Source organism: Macaca nemestrina, chromosome 9, assembly GCF_043159975.1.
Source record: "Macaca nemestrina isolate mMacNem1 chromosome 9, mMacNem.hap1, whole genome shotgun sequence".
NCBI lineage: Eukaryota > Metazoa > Chordata > Mammalia > Primates > Cercopithecidae > Macaca > Macaca nemestrina.
Window position 1 is genome coordinate 143,793,474 of NC_092133.1, and position 17,198 is coordinate 143,810,671.

At 41.6% G+C, this 17,198-nt stretch overlaps 1 protein-coding gene across 1 annotated transcript in view; it reads left to right on the forward strand.

Annotated features, from left to right (window-relative positions):
• The window catches only part of LOC105490816 (disco interacting protein 2 homolog C), a 378,821-nt gene that overhangs the window by 229,190 nt on the left and 132,433 nt on the right, over nt 1-17,198 (forward strand). The window contains 2 exon segments of the mRNA XM_011756731.3: nt 11,309-11,518; nt 15,124-15,258. Coding sequence (XP_011755033.2) covers nt 11,309-11,518; nt 15,124-15,258 — 345 coding nt within the window.

Genomic DNA, 17,198 nt, shown 5'->3' on the forward strand with positions numbered 1-17,198 from the left:
CTTGAAGTAAATATCAGAGAAAAATCCCCTCATACTTACTACAGGGGAAAGAGAATAGGAATCATTTTTAAATATGCAGGTGCACTCTTCACTAGGTCTACCTTCCAGAGAAGCTAGTTAATTAGAGACTAACCAGGTGGGATTTTATCAGAGCCTTCTGACCTGGGGGAAAGGAAATAACCAACTCCAATCTCCAGAACTGAAAAGCAAAAAAAGAACAGAGTATCCAAGCACTATGGGACTTCCACAGAGGCATAAAATATGCATAACGGTAATACAAGGGGGAAGAAAGAGGAACAGAAGAAATATTTGTAACAGTAATAGCTGAATTTTCTCAGATTAATACCAGACACCAAACCATAGATCCAGGAAGCTCAAGAAACACCAAGAAGGATAAATGTGAAAACAACAATGACAAAAACAAAACAAAAATAAACTATACTTGGGCATATAATCTTCAAACTAATAAGAATTATATTCTACTTCCCCTCAAAAACCATGAAAGCAAGAAGTGGAGTGAAATATTTAAACTATTAAGAGGAAAAAAATTCCATTAACCTAGAAGTCTATACTCTGTGAAATTATCTTTTAAAAGTGAAGGAAAAGTAAAGACCTTCTCAGACAAAAATTGCAAAATTTGTTGCCGGTAGATCTGCCTTGCAAAAAATGTTCAAAGTTCTTTAGAGAAAATAGTAGAGGTCAGTAACTCAGCTGTGCATAAAGAAAGGAAGAGCACAGTCTGTTTACAGGGTCTCACACCTGTCATCCTAACACTCTGGGAGGCCAAGATGGGAGAACTGCTGGAGGCCATTAGTTGAGACCAGCTTGGGCAATGTAGTGCGACTCTGTCTCATTAAAAAAAAAAAAAAAGCCAAACCTGGTGGCTGACACCTATAGTGCCAACTACTTTGAGAGGCTGAGACGGGTCACTTGAGTCCAGGAATCCCGTTCAAGGCTGCAGTGAGCTATAATGATGCTGCTCCACTCCAGCCTGGGCAACAGAGCAAGACCTTGTCTGTTTAAAAAATAGAAAAACAGAAGGCATCAAAGAAGAAACAGTGAAGGTAGAAGAAAAACTTTTATTTTTATTAATAGATCTAACATAACAGTTCATTCATAATAGCGACAGTATATTTGATTATATGCTTATGTATATGTCATATACACACACTTAAATATAAGTGAAATGAATGACAGCAGTGATACACAAGGGATGGGAGAAAGCAATTAGGAATTAGGATTTTGTTATTATAGTGTGCTTGCAATATCAAGAAACCAGTGTAGTGTCATTGGAAAGTGGACTTGGGTTACTTGTAAATTTATATTGCAAATTCCAAGGCAGCCACTTAAAAAAAAAAAAAAAAGTAACCGATATGCTAAGAAAGGAAAGAAAATAAATCATAGAAAATGCTCAATTAAGACCACAAGGGAAAAAAGTGAAAGACAAAAACAAAGAACAAGGGCAACAAATAGAAAATAGTAACAATATGGTAGATGTTAATTCAACTGTGTATCATTACTTTCAATGTCAGTCCAAATGTATCCAACTATATATTGTCTATAAGAAATCCACTTTAGATATAAAGACATATATATGGATCAATCAACAGTAAAGGGATGGAAAAAGATAGAAATGTTAACACTAATTTTTTTTTGTGCGTAATGGCCTGATCTCATCTCACTGCAACCTCCACCTCCCAGGTTCAAGCGATTCTCCCGCCTCAGCCTCCCGAGTAGCTGGGATTACAGGCATATGTCATCATGCCCAGGTAATTTATTTATTTTTTTCTATTTTTGTACAGATGGGGTTTCACCATGTTGGCCAGGCCGGTCTTGAACTCCTGACCTCAGGTGATCATCCTGCCTCGGCCTCCTAAAGTGCTGGGATTACAGGCATGAGCCACCGTACCTGGCCAACACTAATTTTGAAAAATGGAAGTGGTGATACTAATTTCAGACAGAGTGGGCTTTTTACATCAAGGAAAGTTACCAGAGATGACTATTACATAATAAAGTGGTTAATTCTCCAAGAAGATGTAACAATCCTTAAATGTATTTTTGCTAACAAAGCATCAGAATGCCAAAGCAAAAACTGATAAACTTCAAGGAGAAATAATTAACCCACTATTATAGTTGGAGATTTTCACACCCGTTTATCAGAAATGGACCAATTCAGTAGCCAGAAAATCAGTAAGGACAAAATTGAAATCAACATCCTCAGTCAACTGTATATAACTGACATTTATAGACTATTTCCTCCAACAACAGTAGAATACAGAACATTCACCAAAATATACCATGTTTGGTCCATAAAACACACCTTAACAAATTTAAAAGAATAGGAATCAAACAAGTATGTTCTCAACCACAGTAAAGTAGAAATCAATAATAGATGACTGGAAAATATATTAGGATATTAAAAAATACACTTATAAATAATACATTGTTCAAGGAAGAAATCTGAAGATTTCTTTGAAATTTTGAAGTAAATAAAAATGAAAACTTGTTAAAATTTGTGAGATGCAATGAGAGTAATGTTTATAGGGAAATTTATAGATTTAAATGCATATGTTAAAAAAAATCTAAGCTTCCACCTTCGAAAACTAGAAAAAGAACATCAAATTAAATTCTAAGCAAGAGACAAATAGCAGAAATCAATACATTGAAAACAGAAAATCAGTAGAGGAAATCAATGAAACCAAAAGCTGGTTCTTTGAGAGAAAATCTATAAGCCTCTAACAAGAAAAAATACAGCAGATAAATTACCAATATCAGAAATGAAATAAGGGGCATAACTACAGATCCCATGGACATTAAAAGGACAATAAATATTATGAACAACTCTATGGCCACAAATTTGGTAACGTGGATGAAATGAACCAATTTCTTTAAAGATGGAATCTGCCAAAATTTGAACACGAAGAAACGATCTGTATAGGCCTATATCTGTTAAATTGAATCAGTAGTTAATAACCTTTCAAAACAGGAAGTGCCAGACCCAGATGGGTTCACTGGTGAATTCTACCAAATATCTAAGAAGAAATAATACCAATTATCTACAATCTCTTTCAGAACGTAGAAGCTGAGGAATACTTCTTAACTCATTCTATAGAGCCAGCATTTTAATATCAAATACCATTTTAATAACAAAATATTACAAGAAAACTACAGAACATCTCTCATGAACATAGATGCAATAGTCTTCAATAAAATATTAGCAAATTAAATCTAAATGTAAAAAAAAATTGTGAACCAAAACCACATGGACTTTCACATATCCAAAGCTGGTTTAACATTAAAAAACCAATTAAAATAATTCATCACATTAACAGGCTAAGAAAAAGAAAAAAGCATTTGACAAATTCTAACATTCATAATAAAAGCTCCCAGCACACTAGGAACAGAGGTGACCTTCCTCAACCTGATAAAGAATATGGACAAAAAAAACCTGTTTACATCATACCCAATTGTGAGAAACTAGAATCTTTCCCACTAAGATCCAGAAAGGGGATCAGGAAAAACAAGGATATCTGCTCTTACCACCACTTTACAACATTGTACTAGAAGTCCTAGCTAATGCAATTATGACAAGAAAAATATATGTTCATTGGGAAGATAAACTTAGTTCATAAATGGCATGTTTGCCTATGTAGAAGATCCAAAAGAATTGAGTTTAATATACAAAAGTTCACTGAATGTCCTGTTTACCAGCAAAGAACAAGTAGAATTTGAAATTAAAAACTGACTCATGTTCGTAATTCCAGCACTTTGGGGAGGCCAAGGCAGGTGGATCACTTGAGGTCACGAGTTTGAGACTAGCCTGGCCAACATGGCAAAACCCCATCTCTACTAAAAATAACAATAAAAACCATTTCCAGTAGCACTTCCCAAAATGAAATTCTTAGGCATAAAATCTAACAAAATATGTTCAAGACTTTATGAGGAAAACTATAAAACTCATTCACAGGAAAACTAAATGGACAGGTAGTTCATGTTCATGGATAGGTACACTGAATATTGTCAAGATGTTTTCCTTACAATGCAATCCCAACCAAAATCCCAACAAGTTTTTTTTTGTTTTTGTTTTTTGTTTTTAATATCATCAAACTGATTCAAAAGTTTATTTGGAGAGACAAAGGCCCAGAATAGCCACTTCAGTATTAGAAGAACAAAGTTGAAGACTGGCAATATCCAACTTCAAGACTTAGTATAAATCGACAGTAATCAAGACTGTGGTATTGGTGAAAGAACAAACAAAAGGATCAGTGGGACAGAATAGAGAGCCCAGTAACAATATAGTCAACTAAACTTTGACAGAGGAACAAAGGCAATATAGTGGAGCAAATACAGTATTTTTAACAAATGGTACTGGAACAACTGGACATCCACATGCAAAGAAAAACATAAACCTACACACAGACCTAACATCTTTCAAAAAAATTAAAACAGATCACACAACCGCTGTCCTCATTAGTATAGTGGTGAAGTATTCCTGCCTGCCAAAATAGATGACAGATCTAAACGTAAAGTGCAAAACTGTAGAATTCATAGAAGATAAGGTAAAATCTAAGTGACTTGGGTTTGGTAATAACTTTTTAGATATGACACCAAAGGTGCAATGTGTGAAATAATTGATAAGCTGGACTCTAATAAAATTAACATTTTCTGCTATGTCAGAGACTCTTAAAGTAATTAAAATACAAGCCACACACAGGGAGAGGATGTTTGCAAAAGACATAAATGATAACTTTTATTTGAAATATACAAGGATTGGGAGGCCAAGATGGGTGGATCACGAGGTCAGGAGATTGAGACCATCCTGGCTAATACAGTGAAACCCCATCTCTACTAAAAATACAAAAAAAAAAAAAAAAAAAAAAAAAACCTAGCCGGGCGAGGTGGCGGGCGCCTGTAGTCCCAGCTACTCTGGAGGCTGAGGCTGAGGCAGGAGAATGGCGTAAACCTGGGAGGTGGAGCTTGCAGTTAGCTGAGATCTGGCCACTGCACTCTAGCCTGGGCCACAGAGCGAGACTCCGTCTCAAAAAAAAAAAAAAAAAAAAAATACAAGGAGCTCTTAAAAGTCAACAATAACAACAACCTGATTAAAATATAGGGGCCAGCCAAGGGTGATGGCATGTGTCTGCAGGCTCAGCTACTCGGGAGGCTGAGGCGGGAGTATCACTTGAGTTCAGGAGCTCTGATTGTTGAGTTATGCCTCTCAGGTGTCCACACTAAGTTCAGTGTCAACCCAGTGACCTCCTGGGAGGGGTACCAGCTTAAGTTAGAAATGGAGCAGGTCAGAATTCCTAGGCTGATCAGTAGTGGGATTGCGCCTGTGAATTGCACTCCCGACTAGGCAACATTGTGAGACGCTGTCTTTAAAAAATGATTAAGTAAAACATGGGTCAAAGACTAAACAGATGCCTCATCTAAGAAGATATAAAGATGGCAAATCGACTTATAAAATGATGCTTTACATCATGTGTCCTAGAGAAATGCAGATTAAAGCAACAGTAAGATATCACTACACCAGAATCCAAAACACTATCAACACCAAAGCCTGTGAAGATGTGGAGCTGTGGGAATTCTTTCTCATTCATTGCGGGTCTTAATGCAAAATAGAACAGCCTTTAGGAAGACAGATTGGTGGTTTCTTACAAAACTAAATATACTCTTACCATATGATAAAGCAATTACACTCCTTGGCATTTGCTCAAAAGAGTTGAAAACTTATGTCTACACACAAAGCCTGCACGTAGATATTTGGAGCAGCCTTATTCATAATTGCCAAAACTTGGAAGCAACCAAAATGCCCGTCAGTAGGTGAATGTATAAGTGAGCTGTGGTACATCCAGACAATGGGATATTATTTGAGGCTGAAAGTAAATGAGCTATCCATAAAAAGACACGGAGGAAACTTGAAGGGCATATTGCTAAGTGAAAGAAGCAATCTGAAAAGGTGGTTGTATGATTCCAGCTTTACGACATCCTGGAAAAGGCAAGACTATGGAGACTGTAAGACGATCAGTGGTTGCCAGGGGCCAGGAGGAGGCAGGGATGAATAGACAGAGCAGGAGAATTTTTAGTATCATGTGATCTCTGTGCGATACTGTAATGGTGGATACATGTTATGCATTTGTCCAGACCCATATATTGTACAACACCAAGAATGAACCCTGATGTGAATGATGGAGTTGAGTGGTAATGATGTTTCGCTGTAGAAGTATCAGTTGTGACAAATGTACCAGTCTGGTAGGCAATATCGATGACAGGAGATGCTGTGCATATGTAGGGTATACATGAGACATCACTATAAAGCTGGAAATATGACACTGAGATGAAATTTCGCTGATGGGCTTAACAAGTTGGAGTAGGAAGATGAAGTCTGTGGGCTCGAAGAGAGATGAAAAGGAATTAACCAAAGTGAATCCCAGAGAAACCAAAATTAAAAGCCAGCAGAACCTGAAGCTCCAGTGATATGTTAATATACTTGTAATACAAGAAGGAAAAGAGAAGAGCAGGAGCTTTTGAAAAAATGAGTCAAAATTTTCTCAGATTGATGTCAAACACCTGTGTCTGGCCCCGAGAAGTTCAGTGAACTCCAAGCAGAACAAGTATAACATGAATCACATCCACGTTCATGATAGCCAAAGTACTGAAATCCCAAGATGAAGAGGAGATCCCGAAAGGACTCAGAAGAAAAAGACACGTGACACACCAGAGAAGCATTTGAACAACGCGTGACTTCTATGAAGATACAGTGGAGACCAGAAGACCATGGAAAGACATTTTTTAAAGCACTAAAAGCAGGAGAAAGGCCTGTCAACTCATATCCAGGGAAAATCTCCTTTATAAACAGGGGTGAACAACACATTCCCAAACACGAAAGCTGAGAGAATGTGTTATCAGCAGAACTACACTATAAACGTGCTAAAGAATGTACTTGGCTGATGGCAAAGGATATCAGATGAAAGGTTAGCTCTATGAGAAAGAACCCTAGAAATCATAACAGTGCACTCTAAATTTTCTAGAATATAAAATCATAGAATATTTTACTCTATGATTTTATGATTTTTGGTTTTTTATGATCTTATAATTTTATGATCTAAAATCATAAAATGTACACGCTTCTGTATACCTCCTTTACCTGTTTTGAAGTCCTTGCTGTACCATGCACCAGTAGTTTATTTCTTCTTTATTTATATTCTATTTGATGGCTATGACACATTCTGTTTATTCATTTACCAGTTGGTTATTCATTGTTTCCAGTATTCAGCTGCTGTCAACATTTATGTACATATTTTTGTGTATACATATAATTTCCTTTATCTTAAGTGGATGCCAAGTAGCATGATTGACTCTTATTGTAAGTTTAGGTTTAGCTTTTTAAAAACTGCCAACTTGTTTGGAAAATAGCTGCGGCATTTCACACTTCCACCAGCAGCATATGCGCATCCCAGTTTCTCCACATCACCAGCAATCGTTATTGTTGATATTTTTATTTTTGCCATTCTAATTGATGTGAAATGGTATATCATTGTGTGTTTACTTTGCAACAATGAATGATGCTAAGCATCTTTTAATGTGCTAATTCCTATTCATAGCCATTTGTATATATTGGTAAAATGTTCAGATGTTTTGCTTATGTTTTAAATGGGTTGGTTGTCGTCTTATGGGTTATAGGTGCCTTATACAATCTGAATATAAGACTTTTACAGATGTAAAGTTTCTCAGTGAAAGAACAAACTATTATGTAGCAGACAGAATAATGCCCTTCCCCCCAAGATACCCAGGTCCTATTCCCCAGAACTTATGAACCTGTTGCCTTAAGTGGAAAAAGGGATTTTGCAGCTGATTAATTTGATTAATTTAAGATCTTGAGATGGGACCATTATCCTGGGTTAAGTGTGTAGACCCGCTGTAATCAAGAAGGTCCTTACAAGAGAAAAGAACTGGAGACAGGAGTGATGCCCTTTAAAGATGAAGAGGGGCCATGAGTCAGGGACACAGGTGGCCTCTAGAAGTTGGAAAAGGCAAAGAAGTGGATTCTCCTTTGAAGCCTCCAGAAGGAATGTAGCTCTGCTGACACTTAGATTTTACACTTCTGACTTCTCCATCAGTAGGATAATAGATTCATGTCTTATAAGCCACTAAGATCAAGGTAATTTGTTACATTAGCTCTAGGGAGATAATCATCTTTTAAAACTTAATAGTTTTCTATTTTAATGAAGTCCATTTTACTAATTTTTACGGATTGTGTTTTTGGAAGTTTTAGAAGTCTCATGGTCTTACTGTTCTTTCATTTAGGTCTGTGATCCATTTGGAGTTAATTTTTGTGTGTGCAGTAGGGATCTAAGTGGGATTTTTGTTGTTTTGGTTTGGTTTGGGGGATTTTTGCCCCCACACTTTTTCTTTTTGGTGTGTGGGTACCCAGTTGCCACAGCAACATTTGTTGAAAAAACAAACTACCTCTTACTGAATTGTCTTGAGACCTTTGTCAAAAATAAATTAACCATAAATATAAGGCTTTATCTCTGGGTTTAATTCTGTTCCTTTGATGTATACGTCTATTTTTGTGCTAATACCACTGCCTTAATTACTGTGACTTTATGTAAAGTTTTGAAATCAGATAGTGAAGTCCTCCAACTTTGTTTTCCTTTTTCAAAATTATTTTGGCTATTGTAGGTCCTTTGTATTTCCAGATAAAAATGAGAGTAAGCTTTCCATTTCACACACAGCCTTCTGGGATTTTATTAGGCAGTGCCTTGAATTAATGGAACGGTTTGGGAAGAATTGCTCTCTTGATAATACTGAGTTTTCCAATTCTCGATGGTGAATCTATCTCCATTTATTTAGTTTCCATTTATTTGGATCTTTAATTTCTCTTAGTAATATTTTATAGTTGTCATTGTACACATTTTGTACCTTTTTGTTAGAAGTTCAGCTGAGTGTTTTATGCTTTTGATGCTATTGTGAATGGAACTATTTTCTTAATTTTGTTTTCAGATTGTTTATTGCTACTATATGTATATCTTTGTCTTATGTCCTGTGACCTCATCAAACTTTTTTTTTAGTAATGCAAAACATTTTTGATATACTTCTTGCCATTTTCTACATCCCAAGGTAATGTCATCTATGAATTAAGACACTTTTATTCCTTCCTTTCTAGTCTGGATGTCTTCATTACTAAACTTGTTAATTTATTTCACCAGCTAGAACCTGCCAGATAATCTTGAATAATAGTGGCAGGAGGGGACATCTTTGTCTTGTTCTCCATCTTAGGGAAAACGCATTCTATTGTTTACCATTAAATGCAATGTTAGCTGTGGCTTTTCGCAAATGTACTTTACCAGGTTGAGGAAATTGCCTTCTATTCCTGTTTTGCTGAGTTTTGTTATCTTGAATTTGCCAGTACTTTTCTATGTCTCGTAAGGTTAACATGCGGTTCTACTCCGTAATTCTATATGGTGTACGACATTAATGCACTTTTGAATGTTAAATCAACTTGACTTCCTGTCCCCATGGTATATAATTCTAGTCACCACTGGTCATGCTGTATCATCCATTTCATATGCTGCTTGCTTGTTTTGCTGCTTTTCTGTCGAGTGTCTATATCACATTATTCTGCAGGTTTCTTGGAAAAGGTAGGTGGGAGTGGGGAATGAAAGATTGGAAAGGGTTGTGAGAAGACGTTCTGGGGAGATGGTTGTGCTCCATATGGACACCTGGTTGTGTACCTTTCTCAAAAGTCTCAAGGCTGTGTCAGTTTTACTTTTATTTTTATATAAATTGTGTAAGTTTTCTTAAAAGGCAGGGTGGGCCAGGCACAGTGGCTCACGCCTATAATCCCAGCACTTTGGGAGGCCAAGGCAGGTGGATCACGAGGTCAGGAGATTGAGACCAGCCTGGACAACATGGTGAAACCCCATTTCTGCTAAAAATACAAAAATGAGCCAGGCATGGTGGCACATGCCTGTAATCTCAGCTACTTGGGAGGCTGAGGCAGGAGAATCGCTTGAGCCCGGGAGAGGTTACCGTGAGCTGAGATCGTGCCACTGCACTCCACCCTGGGCAACAGCAAGACTCTGTCTCGAAAAGAAAAAAAAAAAAAAAGGTGATAGAGAATTTTCAGGCTCCTAATATTGTTGCTTTTCTAACAAGTAAACTTTTAAAAAAAATTCCCAGACAGCGTAAGTCATGTGAGAGTGGTAATAAGTGTCAATATCGTTTGCTATTATTGTCTTTTAAAAAGCAAACCCGTGTCTTAAGATTATTTGCTGTGACTCCTCCTCTCACTCAATGCTCTGGAGCTGCTCACCTGAGCCGGCGTTTCCCATTACTCACCTGTAGGTAGGATTCTGAGTGTCATTCTTACATTGAAGTTTAACAAATACACCAGCGATTTATTCCCAAAAACCTTGGTACTGCATGAAAAAGTATTAAATGAAAAATGTTCTCGTGAATTACAGTGAAAAAATAGATGTATTTTATCATAATCCAAGATATCCAATTTGTACAGATAGAAAAACCGATGAGAATGTATAAGAAACGAATACTGCAAGGTGAATAGATTTGAGTGTAAAATGTAACATGAGGGTTTGTCGTGTGCCCCAGAGGAAAACGGGGGAGGTGGAGGGGGCCGCTCCATGTGAGGCACATTCTGCTTTCTCTCCTGTTACCATCATCAGCGTCTTGATCCTTAGGGAGCTGCATGGGTATCGAACACACCGATGTAGAAATAAATCACCCTCATGGGTATCGAACACACCGACGCAGAAATCACCTGCTTGGGTATCTAACACACCGATGTAGAAATAAATCAGCTCTATGGGTAACTGACACACAGATGCAAAAATCACCTGCATGGGTATCTAACACACACACCAACGTAGAAATAAATCAGAGCCCAGAAGAGCATCTCAGGACTAACCAGGGCTAAACATAGTCACACTGAGACTCCTGAGAGCTGCACAGGCCCTCCGCCTCCCCTTGCCCTCTCACTTTCTGACACACAAGAAAACACTTGGTTTCTTCCCAAACTGCTGTGCAGAGGAAATGTGTCAGTGCATCTTTGAGATGACAGTATCAAACATCTTATAGCATGTTTAAGGTGTTTTGGAAGAAAAATTCATTATGCTAAAATAAATGGTTCATTATCTGAAAAGTGGTTTAACTTCTCGAGAGTGTCTACAGCAAAGTCATTGAACAACTGTTTAGACTTGGGTGAAGTAAATCTGTGGCGAGGGACTGAGATTGTGGTGCATGTTTTTGCTGCAACATATAGCAAATTGCCTTTCTTCTTACACAGATACCTCTTCTGGCTCAGAAGATGAAGGCTCAGTGCAGGGGGACTCCCAGGGCACCCCCACCTCCAGCCAGGGCAGCATCAACATGGAGCACTGGATCAGTCAGGCCATCCACGGCTCCACCACGTCCACCACCTCCTCGTCCTCCACGCAGAGCGGGGGCAGCGGGGCTGCCCACAGGCTGGCGGACGTCATGGCCCAGACCCACATAGGTGAGCACGCTTCACAGTGTCTTTCTGTGCCTGTTGTTTAAATGCCTTTGTGTGTGCATGTTCTCCTCTGTTTGCATCATGGCTGTGGAATCCCTTAGTGGAAAGAGCGCAGAGCCCCTCTGGCCCCTGGGGTGGTTTGGTTGGATTGTTTCTGGAAGATGCTTTACTGCTTCTCATGCCCAGGTCCCTCCCACAGCTGGAATTCCAGGGGCCTTGTTACTGGGGAATCCCGCAGCCATATCCGAATTCCAGGGGCCTTCTGTTCATAAGTCCATTCGTGTTCCTGGGGAATCCTGCAGCCATATCCGCTCCCATCTTTTCTTCTCACTTATGCTCCTACATGAAACCTTAACAGTCCCAGTCAACAGGACAGGGTTTTAAAGTGTGCTCCTCCTGACCACGGGAGTCATTTAAGGAAACGAGGGCTTTAATCACGGCCACTTTACGGTACTGTCTGCCACAGGTGTTCAAATTTCTTGGGCGTGGCGCACTGTTTTGTGTAGGTTCTGTGACAAGGGAGATCCTCTGTATTAGAAAAAGAATGAAGTCAGGATCACTGCCCCACAACGTTTGAAGATGCCGTGGAAAAGGAGTGAAGTGAGAATTATTAGAGGAAGAGTCTGCGCGTGGGGGAGCCATGATGAGCCTCGTGTTGCTCTGCCTCTGAATGGTTCAGGAGTAAATGTTTTCCATCAAGTACAGGACTAGGGTTGAATAGGATTTGGTGTGTGTCTCTATTAAAGCAGTAGCCGGAGACAACTGTGTACCACGTCGCCGATAACGGAGCACCAGCCACAGGCTCAGATGCTCCCAGCACCAGCTACTGCAGGAAAGCCTGATCTCTGCAAAACCCTCAGTGGGAAGCAGGTGGACGTCATGTGTGATCAGATAGCCCACAGACACCCCAGAACCCCAGAATGTTCACTTCTAGATCACTGACTCCTTGACACCCAGAGGCGTTTCGGATTGACTTGGGTCCCATCCCCTTTGGTGCTGCCCCTGAAAGCGTCAGCTGTTTTCTGTCTGGAGCAGGAGTTTGCTGTCAGGAGAGCTGGGTCTGTCTCACTTTTCCCAATAACTGCTGCTGGGATCTTGAAGTCCCTTCTCCTGCTTCAGGCTTTGAGTGAGGGAAAAAAAATTGAAAATAATTTTTCTCTCTCAACTGTTGTGAGTATAAAGGAGAAAACAGAAATACACTCTAAAAGTTTGCAAAGTAGTACTCAAATGCAAAGCAGTGTTAAACTTCAGTATGACACAGTTTCAGGAACATGTACACTGGTTTATGTGAATTAACCTATACTTGAAATCACAGTAGGTTAAATATTGAACAGAAATGTGTGACTGTTATGTATTTTTCCATAATAAAATTCCGTGTGTATATTGGATCCCAGGATAGTGGCTGAGGCTCTGCCAGACGTGAACGGGGAGGCCAGACACCACCTCTGCCACTTGGTGGAAGCATTTGTATCCTCGGATTTTATTCAATTTTAAGAAAATGCACAGAATCTTACCAAGGAAAACACATATTTTTGAATAAATGGATCACTGCACTTGGGCCTCCCTTTGTGGGTTTACCATTTCAATACTGGAGGAAGTTTTAGTATAAAGAATTAATTTATCCAAACTATGAGGGGCTCCTAACTCATGTACATCAGGGCTCAGTGTGACCCAAATGTAACTCTCGGGTGATCACATTCCGGTAATTTCTAATTGGGCACAAAGATAATCTTCCTAGACTATCTGGAAATTTTCTATAACTTGGAATTTTTTTTGGAAAAGCCGTGGCAAAATAATGAAACTTAGAAGAGGAAAAATATTTTGTGTGGCAAAACAAGAGAAGTAAAAAGTCAGATGTGCCTGTGAACGAGAACGTGGCATGTGTGATCGTGTGTGCGCGAGTGTTGTAAGGAGTCTGGGCACAACAGAGTCACACTGGCCAAGCCCTCCAGCAAGGGACCGAAGGGGCGGCCACAGAGGCTGCCTTGGTCCGAGGGGAGAAAAGCCAGGGCTGCAGACTCCAGGTCACGCGGTCTCACAGAGCTGGCTGCGCTTCTACTTGTTGAAGCGAAATCTCAAGTGTTTTGTGGATTTTTCCCACCAATTTATGCCAGCAGTTAAGTAGGGACATCTCACATGCATCTTCACAGTCAAGCCAGTTTGGCATAAGATAGGAAATTGCATTCTAGTTTTCTGTTTCCACTGCTGTACCCGCTGTCCATCTAGAGGCTGTCTGCAGCGCTTTCACACCTCGGAGCTGAGAGGAGGCCTCCCAGACGCTACCGTCCAAGTCCACGGAGGACTGAGGGTTGGTTCTGCAGGAAGTCGGGCCTCCTGCCTCCAGGTGGGAAGTCGTGGCACGGACGGACGGTGTGGCGGACCCTCCCCTTAGTGAGAGCCGATCATTGTCTTCTCAGTCAGAGGTTCCAAGCGAGTGGCGTTGCCAAATCGACTTGTGACGCCAGACTGACACCCTCAGGAGGCGGCTCAGCACCCCCACCCCGCCCGGTTCTCGGATCATAAAGGAGCCTCGTTTCACGGCCTCTCTTGTGCCTCGATTTTCTGTTGCTGTTTTTGTGCGTTCGGTTGATTTCGCCGTCTAGACGGCCTCTGGGTGCGGTGCTGACACGGGCAGCGTCCGGTGAAGAAAGGCTTTGGGGATGAGCAGTACTTTCAGCAGCACAGAATGTCACGCTTCTGTGGCTTCTGTCACGTGGGACAGTGGTGGGTGATCCTGAAAAGCTGCTGTCAAAGGAGGATTCAGAATCCGGATCTGCACTGTGGCGCCCATCAGGATTCTAGGTGTGACGGGCATGGTCCGTGGGCTGCTTGGCCATCTTCAACGTTTTATTCATTAACTAGCAAAGCAGGCTTTTCCCCATTTAGCCACGTCCGGCTTGGCTTTCTCTCCACCGCGTGCTATAAGAGAAAGCTCCATGCACTCATTGGCCTCACGCAGTCCTTAGTACACATTAGGGTGTAAATGTGGTTTTTTGAATGATTAGTATTGTTTGTACTAAGACAAATAATAATAGTTCTTGATGTTTTTCCCCTTTAGTAAAGAAAATCCTATGAGCTGTGTATGTGTTAGCTCATGCAATCCACCCAACTACCCTACATGGTCATGGCCATTACTGTTCCCATTTGATGAATAACTGAGGCACGGAGAGCTTAAGGGACATCCTCAAATCCCCAGAAGTTTCCAGAGCTGGGTTTCCATTTCCAGGCCCTGGGCTCCAAAGCATGAGTAAAGCCCTGGGCTATGTCGACGGTGGCCGACAGGAAACGGGACCCTTCCGTGAACACACACAGGGTTCCCGACACCCTGCCATCGCCGGTCTAGCGTTATTCTAGTTAAAATGCCGCTGACGTGGCTCCTGTTAGGAAATTGAGGTTTCACTGAACTCTGCTCCATTTGCGGCAACATGAGTTATGCTGGGGTCCCCCTTTGTGCCGGATGTTTGTGGCAGACGTGGCTGAGACCGGCTTTGGCTTCTCACGACACCCCCAGGGTGAGCGCCTGTGCTCCGGTCTCTTCCTGAGCTATGGCTCAACCTGGGAGCAAACGCCACAACCACCAGAAACACTCATGATGTGCTTCTTTACAGAAAATCATTCTGCACCTCCTGACGTAACCACGTACACCTCAGAGCACTCCATACAGGTGGAGAGACCACAGGGTTCCACGGGGTCCCGGACGGCGCCCAAGTACGGCAACGCCGAGCTCATGGAGACCGGGGATGGTACGTCCCAAAGCAGAGATGCGTTTTTTCTGGTAAACGGTTTGTGCTGATGTCCCGTTCTGTGCCCGTGGCTGGGTGTGTTTCTTCCTGGGGTACAATCTGCTGTCATTTTATCTGCTGAATAACTAACAGTGGTTCAGCAACTGAGAAATTCTTGTACAGGTGTTAAGACCATGAACAGTCACTTAGAAGAGCAAGATGAAGTTAAATGTACAACAGAATTACTGTTAGATGGGCCGATATGTTGCTTTAGACTTCGGAGGAAAGAGGGTCTTTTTATCCATGTTGGACAGAGATGTCAGCGACTTGGTAACAGGCTGTGGCCGAGGGCTGCTTCTTCCTTCCTGTGGCCTGGTCTTGGTATGTTCTGATTACAGCGGCGGTTTGTATCACCTAGCCGCTGTTCTATTTAAGTCTTAGTCCTTCCCCGGGGTCATAAGAGTCAGTGTAGAACCTAGCAGTGAATGAAATACAATGCCCCCGTGTGAAGCTGCATGGAGCAGCCTTGGTGTGCCCTCATCTTGTGGTGCAGGGAACTCACAGGCGGACAGGGAGAGGCCTATCGGAGCGCCGACAGGCACAGTGGACAGGGAGGCCTGTGGGAGCCCCGACAGGCACAGTGGACAGGGAGGCCTGTGGGAGCGCCGAAAGGCACAGTGGACAGGGAGGCCGGTGGGAGCGCCGAAAGGCACAGTGGACAGGGAGGCCTATCCGAGCTCCAACAGGCACACCGCTGCATCCTCAGGTGAGGCAGAGCCCGGCCGTGGCTTTGCAAGTGTCCAGTTAGTGCACTTGAAATCGCCCTGGTTGCTGGTGCGATGACTTTTGCTGGAATGCCTTTCTGTGTCATTATTTGCTTTAGTTCTCTGATAAGTTCAGTCTATAGTAAATTGGCCGTTTTTGTTACTCTTGTCACGGTCATTTTAGTAACTATGTCATCTTTCAAGTCTGTCATCTTCGCCTTTGTTCCCCAGGTAAATCCCGCGTGGTGTATTGTGTCGTCTTGATGTGTCACAGCCTCCCACACCAGAACCCACAGGGGCCCTCGCTGGGAGGGTGATTCTGGGCCACACCCCAGACGTCATGAGCTAGAAGTTCTGGGGGCCCTGAGGTGATTCTGACGTCTGCCAAATTAAGCTTGAGAATCGTAGCCTGGCGGGGATGGTCTGATTGGTCCGAACCAAATTAGTTGGGCTATTTAATGGGAAAATACTATGCTTAGATGTTGAGAGATCTGGATTGTGTGTTTTTCTGTATTTTCAGAGATATGAAATATTTAATGTCTCAATTCTGAAAGTGCCTACAGAGCATTTTGAGACACTGATTAAAAATTCTTGATAGAAAAAATTTCCTTGAATTCTGTTCTATTCCCCCCAAATGTTGAGGTCTGTTTTTTATGGTCCAGTGCAGGGGCGAACAAGGGCTCTGCCTCAGGTGAGGGAATGGCCTGCCAGCTGCACCTGCAGAGACCCCGGCACTGTCCAGGCCCACAACTCTGGCTGATGGTTTCCCAGGTCCTGCTGGCTTGCGGCGTGTGCCTGAGGAGGACTCTTTCGATCTAGTTGGAGCATCAGTGTCTTGATCCTCTGTCTTGTTCATTTATTTGATTGATTTATCTTGAAATTTGAAAACTGACTTTTTCATTTATTAAATCAGTTGATTTTCAGAGTGATGCAGCATTTGCTGTAATTAGCACAGTATTATAAAATGGGGTTTTTCTCAGTCCACTTGGATAGGTATGTGCTAGTATTCTGTTACACAAAAATTTGAGTTTAGAGACTTTAACTTCTGTGTTTGAGGATGCATTGCCTGTGTGTGGGCTGAGCTGCGTGGGTTTGGAACATGTGTGAGGAGCTCAGCCTTATTAGGAGTGGACAGGGCTTGGACGTGGTGGTGCTGGAACCCGAGCCCGGGGCTGTGGGATGCTGGGGGTTCCAGAC